This window comes from Vicia villosa, linkage group LG2 (genome assembly GCF_029867415.1).
Source record: "Vicia villosa cultivar HV-30 ecotype Madison, WI linkage group LG2, Vvil1.0, whole genome shotgun sequence".
Taxonomy (NCBI): Eukaryota; Viridiplantae; Streptophyta; class Magnoliopsida; order Fabales; family Fabaceae; genus Vicia; species Vicia villosa.
This window is the reverse complement of record NC_081181.1, coordinates 184,272,451-184,292,009: the sequence shown is the minus strand read 5'-3', so window position 1 is coordinate 184,292,009 and position 19,559 is coordinate 184,272,451. Positions and strand designations below refer to the sequence as shown.

The window sequence follows — 19,559 nt, the reverse complement described above, 5'->3', positions numbered from 1 at the left end:
GGATATAATGAGATATTTTCATATTTTTCACCATTTGACATGTATTAAGAAGTTCTCATAGGATCAAGATTTTGGTTACTTTGGTTGATGCCACGAGAACTCAAAGACAAATTCAATTTTGAAATGGGAGGAGCGTGCCCCTTATTTCTTTCATTTCATTTATTGAGAATAGTTCAAAATTGTACGTACCCTCTAGTTTAAGTGCATGATACAGCCTAGGGTAGGACAAAAATGGTACTTTCTCTGTTTTGATCATCAACAAAATTGGTACTCTCTCCCTACATATATACGACATTCCATATAATTGCATAATAGGTAAGTACAAATTATTATCTTCTTCAAAGACAAATAATTGGTTTAGAAATTTGCATTCTAGGTGTGTTCCTCCTTTGACTTTAGAAATTTGAATTTCAAAAAGAGTGAACGTAGGGATCGTCATAATTAATCAGACAAATGTAGCATTCATTTGGATATAATTGCCTTAAAGATTGAGTTTGACATTCTTCCCTCATTGTCTTGCTTACTAAAAGAAAGAAGATAAAGTAAAAAAAAAAGTAAGAAATTGGTAATTATTCAGATTAATATGTTACATGGGCACAACTTTTTTTCAAAAAACTATTTGGAACGACATGAGTTTAATGCCCGTTTATTTCAGTTTTAAAGAAAAAATTTCATAATTATATATATTATTTTTTATTAAGAAGTTACAATTTTTTTTAAAAAAACTAAAAATTAGTTTAAATAGTTCATTTTTAAATATTACTTTAGGTATTTCGTTTTTATTATAAGATTTTTTAGATATCAAAATTTTAAAAAATTATTTAAATTTAAAACTATTTTAAATATTTTTTTTATAAAATTATTTTTGAAATACATTATTTTAAAAAATTATAAATTTAATTATATTTTAATGTTTAATAATGTATATTTATGTTATAGGATCAACTTCATAAAAAGACTTCAAAATTTTGAAGGCTTTTAAATAGAATTACAAAGTTTATATATAAATGGTTTATGCAACCGAATTTCAATTCAAGAGAAAATTTAGTGAAATTTTTATGAAATGAAATTTAATAAATATGTATATCTCTCTTATAAACTTAGTCACCACAGCTAGTTTTACGTTGTCAATCTCTCCAACTTTTTATTGTAAAAACTTGGTCTTGTAGATTTTTAATGAATGTCCTAGTTAAATTTATAAAAATTTATCATACGATTATTTTATTTATTATTATAATTTTATGTTTAAATATTATACTATACTATATAAAGTTTGATAGATAATTTTTTTTAATAAAACTATATTTCTTTATAAAGATGCATTGTTGAATTTTTTTATAACAATATATTAAAAAGTTAATAAATTTATTATTTTTAATTAAATTGTTATAATTAAAAAAAAGTAAATTGTGTGATTATGTTTTAAAAAATTGAACAATAAGGCCTAGCCCAGTTTAAAATAAAATCTTTATATATTTTCTTAGAGAGAAATATTAGTATTAGTAAATTTGATGGTTATAAGTTGTTGTAATTAGCGTGAAAATAGGTAGAGTGATTAATAGGGATTTACGTTCTAATTTAAATAGATTTAGGTTAGGTTATCAATTATTAGTTGGTATAATGGTGATTGGCGTTGGACTTGATAGGAAGAATCACGGTTCGATTTTTCGCAACTGCGATCGTGATAGGGTTCGAGATGGGGTTCCATCGGGAGGGGATGTGTTGTTACCCCAATATCATGTTATAAGTTAGTTTTATTACATTAAAATAAAAAAGTTAATTAAAAAAATAATAATAAAGCAAAGAAATAAGTGTATGAAATCTCTACATGTATAGTATATAGGATGCACTCGGAAGAGGCTGCAAAAGTGTGAGGTTATATTTACATAGATAGAAATGGTCAACAAATTTAACAAGTTTTAGGAAAAAAATAACTAATGTTTTAATGAAGTACAAAAATGAGTAATAATATAGTTAAATAAATAAAGGAACGGCAGCAAATATAGAAAAAATAGTTAAAAAACAAGTTTTAAAACAAAATTTAATAAATTCTAAAATGAAAATAACTTTGTTTTTTTCAATGAAGTTGCAAAAATGAGTAATAATATAGTTAAAGAAATATAAAAAGCTAAGTAAATATAGAAAAATAGTTTTAAAAAAATAAAGTTTTAAACAACATTTAGCTTTAAACTAAGTAAAGTATAACAAATAAAAAAAACAATGAAGGTTATATGAGTGGTTTTCATAACAAATTTCTTATATTATATAGATTTCTTTTATCTTATATTGATAATAAAAAATATTCAAAATTCGGTAATAATTTCTCTTGTCACACTATCTTAAGCCGGCTCCATATAAAGAAAAAGACAAAAAAGAAAAACAACGAAACTGTTCATTTTTTCAATTTTTCAATTTTCAATATTCATCTCTGTTTTTCTCTGTCATTCCTCTGTTTATATATTCTATCCACGAAATCTTCGCCATTTTCTCCGACAACATTATCTCTTCCATTTCCATTCTTTCAATTTCAATTATTACCAAATCATTATTCTTCTCACTCTTTCACTTCATCAACAAAAAGTAATAATCACAATTAATATATCACCATTCATATCTTTCTCTCTCGTTTTCCTGGAAAAATCAACATTTTCCTTGAAACGGGAGAGGCGGAGACGGGATTCATTGGAAGACCCTTGTTGATGAAACATTGAAAAATCCAATTGGGTTTCTGAAAGTTGCGTTCTTTTTTGTAATGATTGGTTAGATTTTTTTTTTTTGTATGAGAGGATATAGGAAAGATGGAAGGGTTCGTGGAGATTGAGGTTCATGAGTCTTGTTTGTGTTTGGAGGATGAGGTTGATGTTACGTATGAATTTGATGCTCCTATGTTTTTTGATTTTTCCAAACCGGAATCGTTTTTGGATGATTGTGAAGCGGAACAATGGTTTGAATTTGCAACAAGTTATCCACCTTCACGTAAGGATTTAAGAATTATGATAAAACCTCGTTGTTATGTTTTTTTTTTTTGTTGTTTTTGAAAAAAAATTTTTTTTTTGTGATTGAGTGCATGTGAATATTCGCGGTGAATTTGAACATGCGGGGAATGTTGTTTAGGTTTTGATTGGTTTCATTTTTATAATGTGTTGTTTTTGTGTGTAGCATTTGTATCCAAGCTTAAATGGGGAAATGGTGGTGATATAGAAAATGAGAATGGATGTGTTGATCCTCAACAAGTTTCAACAATGGAAGATAATGATGGTAGAGGTAAAGTTTTTCATATTTGTGCATCAATGTTTCTATTGTGCCTTGTTGCAAGGTTTTAAAACTAGGTATGGCATCGCGAATGTGACCATGATATCAAAAATTGTGATCTTGATGTGATTTTGATCGCGAATGCGACCACAATATCAAGTTTGTGAAATTTTTTCTGCAATATTTTAATCAAAATTATAAAAATGATGATGATGATATTATACATTGTTGTTTTCAGGAGTTAAAAATTGCTATAAAAAATCACAAGATACTTTAGACGGTAAGGTAAAGACTCTAAACAGATCAAGTTCAGCAAAATCTAAAGTTTTTACATTTATGAAACCAACTGCAAGTCATTTGGCCAAGCTGAAGAACCCTCCAGAAGTTCAAACCTCTCAACATTTCAGAAGGTACCGATTACATTCAAGAAGCCAATCAGTTTCTATACCGGCAATATAGTGTAGCCGTATTTAAAAAAATCGTTATTGTTACGTGATAAACTATTTAGTACTAAGTATTGTAAAAATAGTAGCTTTAACAGCGCTATAGTATTGTAGCATAATTTGAACAACATTGATCGAGTAAATTAGTGTTATATTGAGTAACTAATTAAAAGAAAGTATCAACTTTCTGTTTCTCTACCTTAATCCTAGTAGGAATCAGGAAAAAAGTTCTTCATCTATAGACTGTCCATTAACCAAAAGGCAGAAGCTTGAGGCCGGTTACTTGCGCAAGGTATGCCGAAATTTGTCTAAATTTTTTGAACTGTTAACCATACTTTTGCTTAATTCAATTTTTTTTCTTCCATTTTATGTTAATCGTTGGTATTTGATTGAGTTGTTTGGATTCGTTTTTTATTCATGACAGGCTGCACACTTGAAGCATCAAACTCTTCTTATACATAAGAAAAATAAAGCGGTAATCAATTTTAAAGGAAGTTTAATTTGTTATAGTATTGTGAATCGCAGATCGGAAAAGTAGCGATTTGGTCAAAGAAAATTGGTTGTGTAACCAAGAAGATGATACATGTCTGATTTTAAATTTTGATGCAGGTTGATCGTGCCGATTTAAATTTAGCCTCTAAACCGAATGCTACTGTTCCTAGAGAACCTAATCTCCAAACAGCACTCAGAGCACAAAGACACAAGTATATTAATTACTTCTAATATCATGATAAACATTGTTTTACAACCTTTTTATTGAATGATAATATCTTATGTAACAAAATGTTGAGTGGTTCTGTTCTTTTTTCATAGGTCTAGAATTATTACTGAATCCGGTGAACATACAAAATCGGGTTTTCAGGTTCCTAAAGCGCGGTCCTTAACTAAAAAAGTAAGTATTCACGGTTTATAATGTTTCCATTGTAATTAGAGGATGACATTCACAAAGTTCCCTTGATATATTTTCGATTGCAGGGTGGAGGTACTTTGAACACAAGTTCCATCTCAAATAGTGAAATCAGGTAACATCGACACTAACACGTAGACACTGTGATAAAATAAGAATATAATAGTAATTGAATGTAACATGTATCGGTATGAGACACCAGACACAATTTTAATCTGAAGTGTCGGTGCTATGTAGATTCTTACCTGTAACGTTTGTGTGCATTATCATGAACAATAATAACTTTACTCTTATTTGGTTCTATTTCTTTCAAAGGACAAGCTCAAGACAGGAGAACTGCAGAATGATTAGCAAACTCCGAGCTAGCACCGATGATAAGGTAAGTAATCAATAACATTTTAGACTATTGACATTACAAGTGCAAATTTTGCTTTTGTTTCATTTTTCGTCAAAATAAGTCATTGATTTTATATACGTTGCTCTCAGAAACTCGCAAGTAAAGGAGAAAGAGGTGTTTTTCGGAATATCAAAGTATTTCCGTTGGTATGGATTGAAAACATCTTTAAATTTATCGTATTTGTGTCATAGCAGTTTGCTCAAACTCTCCTACGCTATAACGCTGTATTTGACAACACTGATTCGTGTGTCTTTCATTGTAATTCATTTTATTTCGTCTTTATAGGAAGAAAACGACAAGAGATTTCAAGATGAACCACCAACAGAATTACTTAGCAAGGTAAGAACTAATTGCAATTGTTTCTTTTTTCTTTTTTGCTTTACATTTTATTTTCTATCTTTGTTTTATGATTTTATGGCCTCTTTTGTAGCTTTCCCTAACTTCTGAAGCCAAACAAACTGCAAAATCACAATCAACGGAGAAATCAATTTCTAAGGTCCATCTCTCTTGGTATTCTTATGACAACTAAGGACTTGTTTGGACAGACATTTCAATTTTCTATTCTCACAATAAAATCGAAAAAAATAGTTTTGTTTTCGCTTTTTTATGTAAAAGTAGTTATGCGTAACGTTACACATTTTTACTGATCTGACGATTATGACTGATGGACAGTATTAAAAAAAGTCTTTACACAGACCTATATGAATTAACTACAACAAAACAAAACTACATTTTTATAAATTTTTATAAGTAGAGGTGAAAACAGAACATGTTTACTCATGCCAAACTGTCCTTAGTGACTCATGGTTTATTCCTATCAATATTTTGCAGAGCTCGAAAGAGAATAGATGTGAATCGCCGCGCCAAGAGCACGAGGTATGTTAGTAGTTTTAAATGTACACATTCACCAAAGTTTTATTTTATATAAAACACATTCCACGAGCGTGAGCTCATCGATTTTTTAGCTTATCGACTTTTTGTTTCAACGTTTTATTTTAAGATGATGAATTTGGTGAAAGAAGAAATTCAGAGATTATGTGGCAAGCAGTATCAATGTGCTCAAGAAATGGGGTCCCTTGTGACAATGCAGACATGTAAGTTGGTAAGTAGAATCAAATCTTAAATATGATATTCTTCGAAGCAACATGTTAAATATGATATACCGAACCAATTGGTTCAATTGGTAGAACTATAAATTAATCGGTTATCAATTGAACAATGACTTCGAAGATTCCACTTTGAAATTCGTTCAAAATTTTAAAACATTGCGTCCATGTTTGTTTGGATCATATTTTGATACTTAGCATCGGTAGTAATTTACACAAACATTTTTTTTTTGACGCAGGAAGTCGGACACTGATCGAAAATAGAGTCACGATTCTTCCCATTGGTGCTCTTTAGTCTAGATACATTTGCTTAAACTTACATAAAAGATTCCTCCAATAATTGGAAGACATTTCAAAAGGTTCTTATTTGCTATTAGGGAAGAAGTTCCAAAAATGAACCAAATAATTCCGTTGTACAAGAAAGTAATAGACCATTGGAAACTCTCTAATGTCGATTTCCTTTCACGTTAATTCTATGTGTAAAGAAAGTTACAAAATGCAGTGTGATAATGTTTGAGGCATATGAATAAAATACTTGTAAATTGCCACTGGTTACTGAAGTTTGTAACACAATAACTTGGATTTTTGCACTACTACCCATTAGATGTTAGCTTAATATTAAGTTTGATTTTAATGTTTTGAGTAACATAGTTTAAACTTTATCGCAGAAGGTTGTAAAAACATCTATTTGTGTCATTTTAATTAATAATAATATGATCTAAAACAGGGTTTTTTAAAATTTTAAATTACTTATATTTCTTTCTCTCTAGGGTGTAAAATTCATCAATAAACATAATGCTCAAATTCCATGTGTTTGGTCTTAGCATGAATCATATTTCAAGATGGGATCATAGAGAAAGTCAGAGCCATTTCAAGAGAATTTCAAATTGGAGATCATAGGAATATGCATTCCTTTTGCTTATACCAGAATAGCTTTTGTAAGACAGTCTCTAAAATACCAGAATATGCATTGCACGAGTGTTGTTGGGGTGAAGAAAGGGTAATGGTACTGGTTCATATGTGGATATAGGCTCAATGGTTGATGGAGAGTCAAATTCTTATGTGTTTGATGCAATGATTGAAACAAGTTGCTGAAATAGTGATGTGTGAGAATTATGGTTACTGGATTTTGGTTAGTTTGGGTTAGATGATGTATTGGATAGTGTGATGTGTAATTTTGATTTGATGATGAAGAATTGGATATTTATGGTGTGGAAGTTTGAAGTATGGGATTGACTGATGATGTTGTTTAGACAATAATTCAGATATATGATTTGGTGGATGAGGTTTAATAGGAACTATGGAGGGTGTGGAAGATATAGAGGGACTGATAATAGAACTAGAATTGGAAGAAGGAAATAATTATGAGTAAGGAAACTCAATCTCATTGAAGATGGCATCCAAAAAATATGCACTATATGGAGTGAAAATTGAATTTGTGAGTTAAGGTATGAGATGGGGCAGCAGGCACAACCAAACACTTCAAGAAACTTGTAGTCAGGTATGTGCTTGTAGAGCGTGAAGAAAGGAGATTTCATGTCTAGAGTAGCAGTATGTATTCTGTTAATTAGGTAAGCTGTAGTTAAGCAAACATAATCCCAAAACTTGAGGGGAAAACCTGTTTGAGCAACAAGGGTTAGACCTGTTTCAACATAATGTTTCTGCTTGCGCTCAACAAAGCCATTTTGGTTATGTGCATGAGGGCAAGAAAACATGTGAGCTATGCCTTTTATGTTAAACAGAGTGGTGAGAGCTTGAAACTTACTACCACCATTTGTTTGCACTTCTTTCACCTTAGTACAAAATTGTAATTCAATAATTGGAAGACATCTCAAAAGTTTCTAATTTCCTATTAGGGAAGAAGTTCCAAAAATGAACCAAATACTTCCATTGTACAACAAAGTAATATACCATTGGAAATTCTCTAATGTCCATTTCCTTTCATGTTAATTCTAGGTATAATGAAAGTTACAAAATGCAATGCGATACTTTTTGAGGCATATGAATAAAATACTTCATAATTGTCACTAGGGGTAGGAATAGGTTGGGCCGAGGTAGGCTTTGCAAAGCCTAAGTCTGGTCTACTAAAAAATCCAAAGCATAATCCTGACATGTAGCCTATCATAGGCTTATTTTTAGGCATGAGTTCGGCCTTTTCTAAGACATGATTGTCCTATTAGTAGGGGTGGCAAACGGACATGTCGTCCCGTTTAGACCCAACCTGAAAAAGCCTACAAGAAATCTTGCACACAAGCAAACACTGCACAAAATATCAGGTCTAGAAGTAGTGAGGTAAAGTAAGAACCAATCATACCTCGATATAGCTTTTGATCCACTTTGGTGTTACTCTCCTCTTTGTTCAGATTGCAAGTTGGATGCATAGGAGTTGCCATAATCTTACAGTCTTCAAGATTAAACTTCTTCACAAGCTCCTTGGTGTACTTTGATTAATGAAAAAAGATCCCATTTTTGCCTTGGTTGATCTGAATTCCAAGGAAGAATTTTAATTCTTCAATCATGCTCATCTCAAACTCAGCCTGCATAGTCTTAGAAAATTGTTTACAAAAAGAGGCATTAGTAGAACCAAAAATCATGTCATCAACATTCGACCTAGAAGTTGTCATGTCCTCGCTGCATGCATTTCACCTTTGGATTTGTATCCACGTGTACTTTTAGATAAGTCCAAAAACCTGTTATGTTACTCCTCTCCGCGTTCAATATATATTGTTATCAAAGACACGTGGCTATCTCTTCGTCGAACATTTAACTACATCACTTGTCATCAAAATCTTCGACTGATTATCTCTAAGAAACCACTAAGTCCATACTTGTATCGTACGCTTGAATGGCTTCGACCTCTTTAAGCTAAAGGGATTATGTCGAAATGTTCCTTCGACTCTCTAAATTCTCCTGAACTTTTTTTCCATATTGAGGTCACCTAGGTCGAAATTCTAGGCCAATAGAAGGATCCAATCTCATTACAAAAATACCACATACAAAGCTTCTCACCTCCCTACACAAGCTAGCTCCAATACCTTATAACAAACTCTAAAAGCCTTTGACAACCCTTAATCGCCAAGGGTTGTCATGCATTGTACTTCTAGCCAAGTACACATTTCAATTTTGGAGGATTGCAAGTCAGACTCCTTCTCTAAATTCCTACGCTTAGTTGAATTAGAAATTCAATCCTTAATGTTAGCAAGTTCAATTCTCCATCCAAGCTCTTACGCTTGGTTGAGTGAGAATCATTACCCTCACGCTCAAGAGTAAATTTCCTTCTCCAAACTCCCACACTTAGTTGAGTGAAAATATTGTCCCTTTCTTATAGTGCATTTCTCAACTAGTCATTGAGCTTCTAGGCAGTTTCCCCACTTCCACCATGATCCGAGGATTACTCCTTAGGATAGGGACTAAAATATTTGAAAATTTCTTCACCCACCTCCTAACCTTCTTGGCCACCTCTGGTGAATTTACCACAATACCCCTATTTTCGGAAGTTCATTTCCGAAAATGTACTTTTTTTGAAAAAAAAGGTGTTTTCGGAAATGTATCTCCGAAAAAGTGTTTTTTTAAGAAAATTTCTTTGCCAACCTCCCTACCTTCTAGTCCACCTCTGGTGAAAACCCCATACTACCCCTGACTTCGGAAATGCATTTTCGAAAATGCAAGAAAAAGGTGTTTTCGGAGATGCATCTCCGAAAACACCTTTTTTCTTGAAAAAATTGTCTTATTTCGGAAGTTCATTTCCGAAAACAGTATTTCGGAAGTTCATTTCCGAAATGCTGCGCGTTATGCAGATTTATCAAAACACTCCCCCTCCCCCATTCATTTACCCTAATTCAAATCAAAAACAAGCAAAGGCGAAAATTTGTGCAAACACACTTCCAAGGCTGCATCAAGGCTCCAATCACATTGCTATACAACATTCAAAAGCCCACAAATCACTCAATTTGTAAGTTTTAAATTTGTTAGATTCATTATTCAAATGCATGTTATTTAGGGTTTCAATTGCATAAATGATATATGGACTGGTTGTTACTAGTATTTAGGTTGTTTAGAAGCTTTTTGAATTGGTTTTATGTTTGATTTTGGGGTCTGCCATGGAAGTTGCAGAAAACTCCATCGCAGGGATGTTTCGGAAGTTCATTTCCGAAAACACCTCCATCCCAGTTTTCGGAAATGAACTTCCGAATTGTATCAGAAGTTCAAATTTTTTAGTTTTTTATTTTGTCTCGCATATTAATCGATTTCAATTGTTTACAGGAACATGTCAGACAACCAACCAGCACGCATCAGACAGGGTAGGGAGACCCAGACTGCGTCGGCTAGAGAGGGTAGGGAGTGTCCGTTTTAATTTGCAAGTACTTTATTTTTAACGCCTTTGTTTATTGTGCCTGTTTCTTTGAAGTTTGTGTGCATGCGTTCTGACTTCTTTGACGGCGTGTCGCTGGTTTCCAACGTCTTTGTTCTTTAATGACTTGTCTGTTTTCCAAGCGTTTTTGTCCCCTTTATTCTTTTATAAAAGGAGGTCTCATGGACCTTTCTTTCTTCATTTTTACGCAGGAATGGGTGGCGCTAAGGGAAGAAAGGGTTCTTCAACCTCGTGCTCTCGCGGAGTGAAGGAGGTGAAGGAGAAAAAGAAGGTTTTGACTGGTTCTGCTTCTCGTCCCCTGGGGGTCCATGGCTCGGACGTGCAGGCTCAGTGTTCAGGCGTGAGAGTCATGATCAACGCTGATGGTTCTGAGACCGAGTGGGATGAGGATTGGTATAATTATCTTCATTCGGAGGAGTTCGCTCGTCGGGCAGAATAACGTGTTTTTGTTTTGTTTGATGTGTATTTTGTAACGCTCGTCGGGCAGAATAACGTGTTTTTGTTTTGTTTGACGTGTTTTGTTTTGTTTTGTTTTGATTTCGGATTGTATCTTTCGCACAGTGTTTTTGGATTGGATTTATCATCTTAGTATTTTCAGTTTATCTGTTGCTTATTTTTATTTGGCGTTTGCGTTTAATTAAAATGCGAGACAGTTTAAGAAAAAACATAAAAAAAAAACACAGTTTCTGCATAATTCGGAAGTTCATTTCCGAATTCACCCCCATGAGGTGTTTTCGGAAGTTTATTTCTGAAGACACCCCCCATGAGGTGTTTTCGGAGATGCACTTCCGAATTATGGAAATTTTTAAAAAAAAAAAAACGCCTCGGAAGTTCATTTCCGAAGCAGGGGTATTTTGGGATTTTCGCTAGGGGTGACCCCCATAGGGAGGTGGCTAAAGAAATTTTCAAATATTTACATCCTTGCTGATGACTTATTCTTAGAGACGACGAGATATCAATAACACCAAACACGAAAACCATGATCATAACACAATCTGGAAGAGTCTTGCATTATTTGTGGCATCAATACAGATTGAAAACACATGAAATCAAAAATGACCATGTTCACAAGTCAACTACGTTATCAAACCAATCAACAACACAATATATTTAATTGACAATAGTTCCAATAAGAGAATCTTAATCAGCAATCTACGATCCTAGTGAAGCGTTGAACACAAGCATCACCATATTTCATCTCGAGTTTGCGGCTGCAATGAAATATCTGACTCAAGTCATTACCTGACTCTATCCACTAAATACTTTAGAAAACTGTTCTAAACTGAGATCTCGATAACATCTACCAATTTAAATTAATGAATATATTATTTTTAGTAAAAGAACATTTTAAGTTGGTCTCAATAGGGGTGGCAAAATGGACTTGACCCGTTGGACATGTCCGTTTTTCTGCACTAAAGTGAGGAACGGGCCAAGGTTTTATACCCTCACTCTTTAATGTGACTGCACCACCCCGTTTTTTATGCGGGCATTTGTGGACACATACATTAACATAATTTTTTTTTCATTTTTAAGCCTACAAAGTATAGTGCCTGCGGGCCTAAGCCGCCCTGCCCTCACTTTTTTGCGGGACGAACTAAGATTTTAGACCCGTAGCCTTAACTATACCTGCCACACCCCGTCTCATTTTTTTAAAAACTTATATAGAACAGATTTAAACGGAACGGACATGCCCGTTGGCCATCTAACATACTTTTTCCCCGACTCATTTAAGTATTCAATTTGAAAAAGTTCACCTAACAAAACTAATTAATTTTTCTAAACTCATTTTTAAATTAATGATTTCCATACACAAATCAAATTTCATCCAAAAAAAAAATACACAAGTCAAGTTTGCATCCCATTGACGTGTCATTTCTTCATATGTGAATCTAGCTTAAACCGCCGGAAAAAAAACACTGTCACTGTATTGATTCTTGCTCTCTTTTTCCACCATGACCGATTTCCACCACCACCAACACCGCCCGCACCGTATCTCCGTCCCACCGCGCACCACCGCAACTTCAAACCCTATCCCTAATTCCACCTTCCCATATTCATCATCAACCCCAACCCCTACCCCTTCCAAATCCAAACACCGTCTCTCATCATTCTCCTTCAATTCCAAACCAAATTCCAAATCCAATTCCAAATCCATTTCCTTCATCTTTCTCCTTCTCTTCTCCCTTCGCTCTCTCTACTCCCTTTTCCCTTTCCTCCGTTCCTCTTCCCCTTCGTTTTCTCTCTTCCCTTTCTCCTTCCTCGTTTCCCTTCTTTCCTTTTTTCTCACCCTCTCTTTCTCCCTCTTTTCCTTTTCATCTTCCAGAGACGCTTTTCTTAAACCCAAACAACAATCCGTCTTCGGTTTGTTTCCATCAATCACAAACTCTCAGCAGAGAGTTCTTATATTGAAATCGGTTCTACTAGCTTTGGTTTTCCTCCTAAGGTTTTCGGCTCTTCGATACTGCAGCACTGCGGCGATGATAATTGCGGAGTTTATGGGAACTGTGACTGCCCGACGGTTCCAGAGAAATCGGAGAAACGGTTGGGTTGAAATTCGGGGTTTTGTGTTGTTGTTTTTGGGATTGTTTATGTTGTCATTTGGATGGGATAGGGCTGAGTGTTTTCCTTTGAGTAGAATTGGGGTTGATAATTGTGTTAGGGTTTGGCAATTGTTGCTTCCGTTTATGTCTGGGTTTTTAGCTTGTTATGAACAGTGTGTTTCTGTTGATAGTTATGGGAATTTTAAGCAATTGGATCGGAAACGGGTGAGGTTGGTGACGCTTTTTTTCACTACAATTGTGCTTTTTGTTCCTGCTGTGATGAGCTATTTTGTTTATGAAGCTGGTGAAGATAGTGTTTCTTTTGGGAATTTGGCTTGGCCTTTGGCGAATACTGTTGTTTTCGGCGTGCTTTTGAGTGAGAATTGTTATAGTGGTGATGATTGGATGAGTTTCAAAGACTCGAAAAGAGAGTTCTTGGTGATGTTTATGTGTACATTGATTTTGGAGCTCTTTTATTATCCTGATATTTCTCTTTGGGGTTTATTGATTTGTGGTTTGTTGCTGTATGTGGCTGTTAGAGATTTGGATTCTTTTAATTCTGATGATATTATGTTCGGAGATGACTCTTCGCAGTTTTTAACTGAAATGGTTATGAAGCCTATTAGACATATATTGAGCGAGAGGAAGTCGAGGAAAATTGCGCTTTTTCTTTTGATCAATGCCGGGTATATGGTTGTGGAGTTTGTTGCCGGGTTTATGAGCAATAGTCTTGGGCTGATATCGGACGCGTGTCACATGTTGTTTGATTGTGCTGCTTTGGCAATTGGGTTGTATGCTTCGTATATATCTCGTTTGCCTGCAAATAACCACTATAACTATGGCCGGGGAAGGTTTGAGGTTCTATCCGGATATACTAATGCTGTTTTTCTGGTTCTTGTTGGAGCATTGATAGTTGTTGAGTCCTTTGAGAGGATTTTGGATCCTCAAGAGATTTCGACTAGTAGTTTGTTGGTTGTTTCTATAGGAGGACTTGTAGTTAATGTTATTGGGTTGATATTCTTTCATGAGGAGCACCATCATGCTCATGGAATGTCTGGATCATGCTCACATTCGCATCCACATTCGCACTCGGTGTTACATAACCACGACCAGCATCATCATCATGAAAGCAACCGAGAAATCATTTCGGTTTCCAGTAATTGCCAAGATAATTCGTGCTCTGGTGATCTTGGACATCACAATCACTCAAATCATGAGAGGAAAATTGAGTTTCTTACCGATAGTCACAGCATTCAGAGCATAAAGCATCACAACAATGACCACCATGATCATAATAACCATGCCGACCATAATCATCATGCCCATACCAAGAAGCATGATCACCATGATCATAATCACCATGCTGACCATCATGATCACCATACCGGCCACCTTGACCATAATCACCATGCCGGCCACCTTGACCATGATCACCATGCCGGCCATCATGACCATAATCACCACGCAAGCCACCATGACCATAGTGAGTGTCATGATCATAATCTCCATGACCATGATCATCATCACCATCATAATGCTGACCACCATAGTCACGATGCGCCCGTTCCCCAAAAGCAAAGTCATCGCCACATCGATCACAATATGGAAGGGATATTCTTACATGTTCTTGCAGACACATTGGGAAGTGTTGGTGTTGTTATATCTACACTTTTAATTAAGTACAAAGGTTGGCTTGCTGCTGATCCAGTCTGCTCAATTTTCATCTCGGTCTTAATCATATCCTCTGTGATACCTTTACTCAGAAACTCGGCCGAAGTTTTGCTCCAAAGAATTCCTAGGGCCCATGAGCATGATCTGAAAGATTCCTTATCCAATGTTTTGAAGATAAAGGGAGTTTATGGCATTCAAAAGTTCCATTCATGGAGCTTCACAAACACAGATGTAGTAGGAACACTGCATCTACATGTGTCAACCGATACCGACAAAATATCGGTGAGGTCCCAGGTTTCGCATCTATTACACAATGCTGGGATAAAAGATTTAACATTGCAAGTAGAATGTGTTAGATAGTATTGTTTTGAGATAGTTCTTGTTAGCATCTTTGATTACTGAATATGCATACACTATTTGGAACAGAGATCAAACATGCTGATAATGTTCATTGGAATGTTTGATAATATTACAACACAAATTTATGTCTGTTTTCATTTCTGAGAGATGGTTGGTTTTGTTATGGATCTGTTTCTTGGGATCTAAGAATGTGCAGAGTTGTAACTTGTACAGAAATGTAACACTAACATAGATTGTAGAAAAGAATACAAACATTGACTTTTTTTATGCCAAATCAAATATTGTCTAGCCATGGTTTTAAACTGTGGTGTTGGATGCAATTGCAGTTACTGTCACTCTTTTGATTTTACCCACGATATCAGAAGAAAAGGGTCGTAGTCGTAGACTAATTTGTGTTCAATTGGATGATAGGTAAAGTTTAGTCATAAATTGTTCCACCACGTGGGTCGAATTCTGGTACTGACTGAGTCTGTCCTCTACCATCCTAACTCATTTGAGAAATAATAAAGACAATTTTGTAAGTGTTTTTCAATGTGTGATGAGTTCAGCAAAGTCATGGTGGCGCAGTGACTCACCGGAGCCATTCAAAACATACACCGGAAATCTTGAGAACCATTGCAGTCTGATGTTTGTGTTGCTTTCCTTGCCTTATGGATTTTTTTTATTTTAAATCTTGCATTATGGTTGTTGCAGACTGAATTGTCATGTTACAGAAAATGATGCAACCACAACATTTAATGTAACATGCAATTTGAAATGTTATGCTTTATTATAATTATGTAGCTCTAAATTATAAAATGTGATATTTTCTCAGTTCAAATAAACAAGTGTTGTTTTATTTTACAAGTCAAAAACGAACTCAAAACTCTCACTTTTACAAAATTGTAGGCTAGTCATTGGCCAAGAAGAATGTTAGGTTTCTTTTGATGAAAAATAGTTGCGGAATGTTGTTTCCCCTTTTAGACGTGCTCCCCCATCAATGTGAAAAGTCACAATTGTTCCTAACATTCGGAGATGCATCTTTTTCACACAAATTTTAGATGTTTCACACAAATTTTAGATGAAATTGTTGGAAAATCCTTATCATGTTAAACAATAGTTTGGAAATGCATATCTATATGCATAAAAAGTCAATTTGGATATGTATCTTCGTAACGTCTCTTAGTTTAATATATAGTGAGTTTTTTCAGAGATGCATCTCTGAAATATTTTGAGTTTTTCAGATATGCATCTCTAAAATATTTTCTGTTAATTCAAACCAGAAACAACCAGGAATAAGGGTAGAAAGGAAAAACAACATAAATTAACATCAAAATAAACATTACATAAATAATTGTTAACGTTAACATAAATTTAATATTACATGTCATTACAAACGGGTGGTTCAGGACGTTGCAACATCCTTCGAATATCTTTGGTTGATCTTGCAATTGTCGCATCTACTTCAATCAGACTGTTTGTTGAGTAAAGGTAAAAGGTACTCTACATAATCTTTAAACCATCCTTCTTCAGTTCAACCTTGGTGAACTCTATCTTTCTTTTGTTGTTAATCAAGGGTGAACGGTACTCGAGCTTGACAACTCTTCAATTTTTTGGACATCCTAGGAGACTATTTAGTTTGGATTTCAGATCAATGAGAAGTATGCCCCTTGAGATCCTAAACTGAAGTGGGGGATTTGCGTCATTGAAATACACAAATGCAAGATGGGAATATGTTTTCATTCTCGTTTTTGTAAAGAAAATGGAATAAAAGACCCTAATTACAAAAGTTGTAAATCAACAAGGACTATATAAATCATATCCTATCATCAAGAAATAATTCAGAGATGCATCTCTGGATACACCTATTTTTTCTTCAAAAAAAGGTCTTTACGGAGATTCACATTCGTATAGTCCCATGTATTATATTTTTAATAAATAAAAGGTGTCTCTAGAGATGCATCTCCGAACCCACTCAAACAATTGTTCATACAGAACAATGTGTTTTGTAGTGTAGAATTTAGAAACGCAAAAATAATTAAAAAATTATCACCCAATTTTATAACACTAGGGACAACATTACATATAAAAATTGAGTTATATTGTTCAGTTAAAACTAAAATGCATCAAAACATGTGTCACTACCAAAATCTATCAGTGGTTCCTTCTTTGACTTTTTCTTTTTTGTTTTCCTTTCAATGTCGCTCTACTCGATGAACTCTTCCATCCTTTTCAAAAAGTGATCCGGTCAGTTTTCAGCATCTTGTGTGAAATATGTTGTCCATTCCGGTGATATCTTTGGTATAGGACATTTCAGTTTCATATAAACATGAACAAAATGTTGTTTTTTTAATAGCCAACCAATATACATATGCGTTCGAATGGATTTTGAGGTGGCTTACTCTGAAGTGGAAGCAATATTTCCGAGAAACCATGTCGTGTTAAATTAATACACACCATATTATAAGAACTTGCCATAAGTTTTCCCATTTTCGGGAAGTGCATCTATTTGTCAAATGGAGTTGGACCACTACGACAAGGAATAAGAGCATTGAGAATTGCATTGTAATTTTATTTGTTCTCATATAGACGTGTGTATGATTCCCTAAGCGTTGCGATCTCATGTATAAGATGATGACAAACAAATTGGTAGTTGTCCTCTCCTTTACCGAGCAATCCCGAAGCAATTCAAAAATCGGAGTTGTCACCACGTTCAACATTTACAATCCGCTCAATGTATTTGTGCATAAAAAGCGCCATCTCTTGAATATGTTTGATTTTTGGTAACTGCAGTGGAGGAGATGATTTGCTAATGCGAGTACCTTGGAAAACACTTTATAATTCGGAAAATGTGAGTCAACATGTTCAAAGTATGAAGGTGATCGTTTTATGGAGTTGTCACTTTGTGTCAGTTTGACATTTTTAGGGGCACCCTTTGTTTTAACCGGTTTCGATTGTGGTTTCAAACCTGTTGTTTCTAGATAGACAATCTTCCTTAGTTTCTTTGCAATTTCATGATGTCATCAACTTTCATGAATCTATCTTGGATCACTTCCTACTCACTCATGGTATATATGTTTGATTTACCATCCTTCATCACACAATCATCATCAAAATGGAGCATTTTCTAGTGAGTGCAAACTTCATCCATACGTATTGGTTTTTCAAGCTTCATCTTCTTTGAAATTAAACAAGCACGTGGAAGAATGTACGTCCTCTTAAGTGTACATCCACACTTTGAGCTATCTAAACCTATTTTATCTGCTCGCTTGACTTTGTGAAAAATAAAATTCAATGTCGCCCGAGATACGTTGCCAACTAATTGTGAATAAAAGATGTTGTCTTTGAATCGGTGTTCTAATACAGTAATATTCCGACCAAAAGATGTAAGTATCTCATTATGTTAGTTTTAGAACATTTGGTTCACGGTGTCTCAATCTAGACAGAAATCACCTTTACTGTTTGTCAACCAATTCTTCAATGTAGCATGTGCAGATTTAACTTTATTAGTTGTTGTATGGTCAAAATGTCGAACCTGGTCGGTCCATGCACAAATACTCTTCTCTTTAACATGATCTAAAATAGTGCCCTCAACATATTTCATAAAATCTAGATATCTCGCAAACACATATTCCTGAAATGTATTAAAGATTCGACATATAATTATTTCATGGAAGAATTTACTATATTATTCCATGCATCCATTATATTTTCCACCATCACACCAGGTTTGACCATTTTCCATCTTCAACTTTGACTTGTTTGGTGCCAAGCGTAGGTTTTACTCGACTTTTCACAATTTTGGTTATATGATACTTACAAAGTAATGCAGATGATGTAGGAAATACTGTTGCAATCGAATTCATCAGTGTGGTGTCGCAATCAGTGATTATCATTTGTGGCATGTTTTCCTGGTCCTTCAACATAGTCTTTCATATTTATAAAGCCCATGAAACATTGACCTCTTTTTCGGATCCGAAAAAAGCAAAATCGACTGAAAAAGTCATCTCTGTGGAAGTAACACCAACAATTTTCAGGAGTGGAAAGTATATACTTGTTTGTTTTTTATGTTGAATCAATTATGAGCACAGTAGGAAATGTATTGAACAACTTGATGAAATTGGGATGACTCCAAAATATATCTCGAATGGTGACTTTATCCTCACAACTCTGTACCTAGAAACATAGTCATCATCCTTCAAAAGTTATATTTTTGGGGTTATAGAAAGGGGTGTTACACAATTGACTCCCACCACGAGCCTAGTAAAACCGTCTTAGGCCAAACTCATCATCAATCACAAGTCATTTTCATCAAATTCACCTTGGGGATGCAAAAACGAAGTTCAAAGATTACGTATTGTCAACACCATTGTCGGAGGGTTCACCGACAGAGGAGAATCAAGTTCTTCTCGTAGAAGATATGTCAGGCAGGTTTTCACGACAAGCATCATACCCGCCAACAACAAGGAAATCATGCAAAAAGAACCAAGGTCCAGAATCACCTTCTCCAACAAAGACGCCATTGACATTCT

At 34.5% G+C, this 19,559-nt stretch overlaps 2 protein-coding genes across 5 annotated transcripts; both read left to right on the top strand.

Moving 5' to 3' along the window:
* Positions 1-2,435: 2,435 nt before the first annotated feature.
* Positions 2,436-6,739, top strand: LOC131647634 (uncharacterized). Of its 4 annotated transcripts, none has more exons than XM_058917505.1 (15): positions 2,437-2,976; positions 3,160-3,264; positions 3,491-3,662; positions 3,906-3,987; positions 4,120-4,170; positions 4,305-4,399; positions 4,509-4,587; positions 4,671-4,717; positions 4,918-4,981; positions 5,089-5,145; positions 5,285-5,338; positions 5,430-5,495; positions 5,831-5,875; positions 6,000-6,093; positions 6,345-6,739. In XM_058917505.1, coding segments are annotated over exons 1-15 (1,191 nt in total). In that variant the 5' UTR covers positions 2,437-2,798; the 3' UTR covers positions 6,347-6,739. The 4 variants fall into 4 exon arrangements, with proteins under 4 accessions (XP_058773489.1, XP_058773488.1, XP_058773486.1 ...); XM_058917503.1 differs by having other exon boundaries at positions 2,438-2,976; positions 6,000-6,101; XM_058917504.1 differs by having other exon boundaries at positions 2,439-2,976; positions 3,909-3,987; positions 6,000-6,101.
* Positions 6,740-12,307: 5,568 nt separating this feature from the next.
* Positions 12,308-15,383, top strand: LOC131653225 (uncharacterized). Its single transcript, XM_058923310.1, has one exon. The coding sequence runs from the start codon at positions 12,430-12,432 to the stop codon at positions 15,046-15,048; it is 2,619 nt and encodes an 872-aa protein (XP_058779293.1). The 5' UTR covers positions 12,308-12,429; the 3' UTR covers positions 15,049-15,383.
* The last annotated feature ends 4,176 nt before the right edge of the window (positions 15,384-19,559 follow it).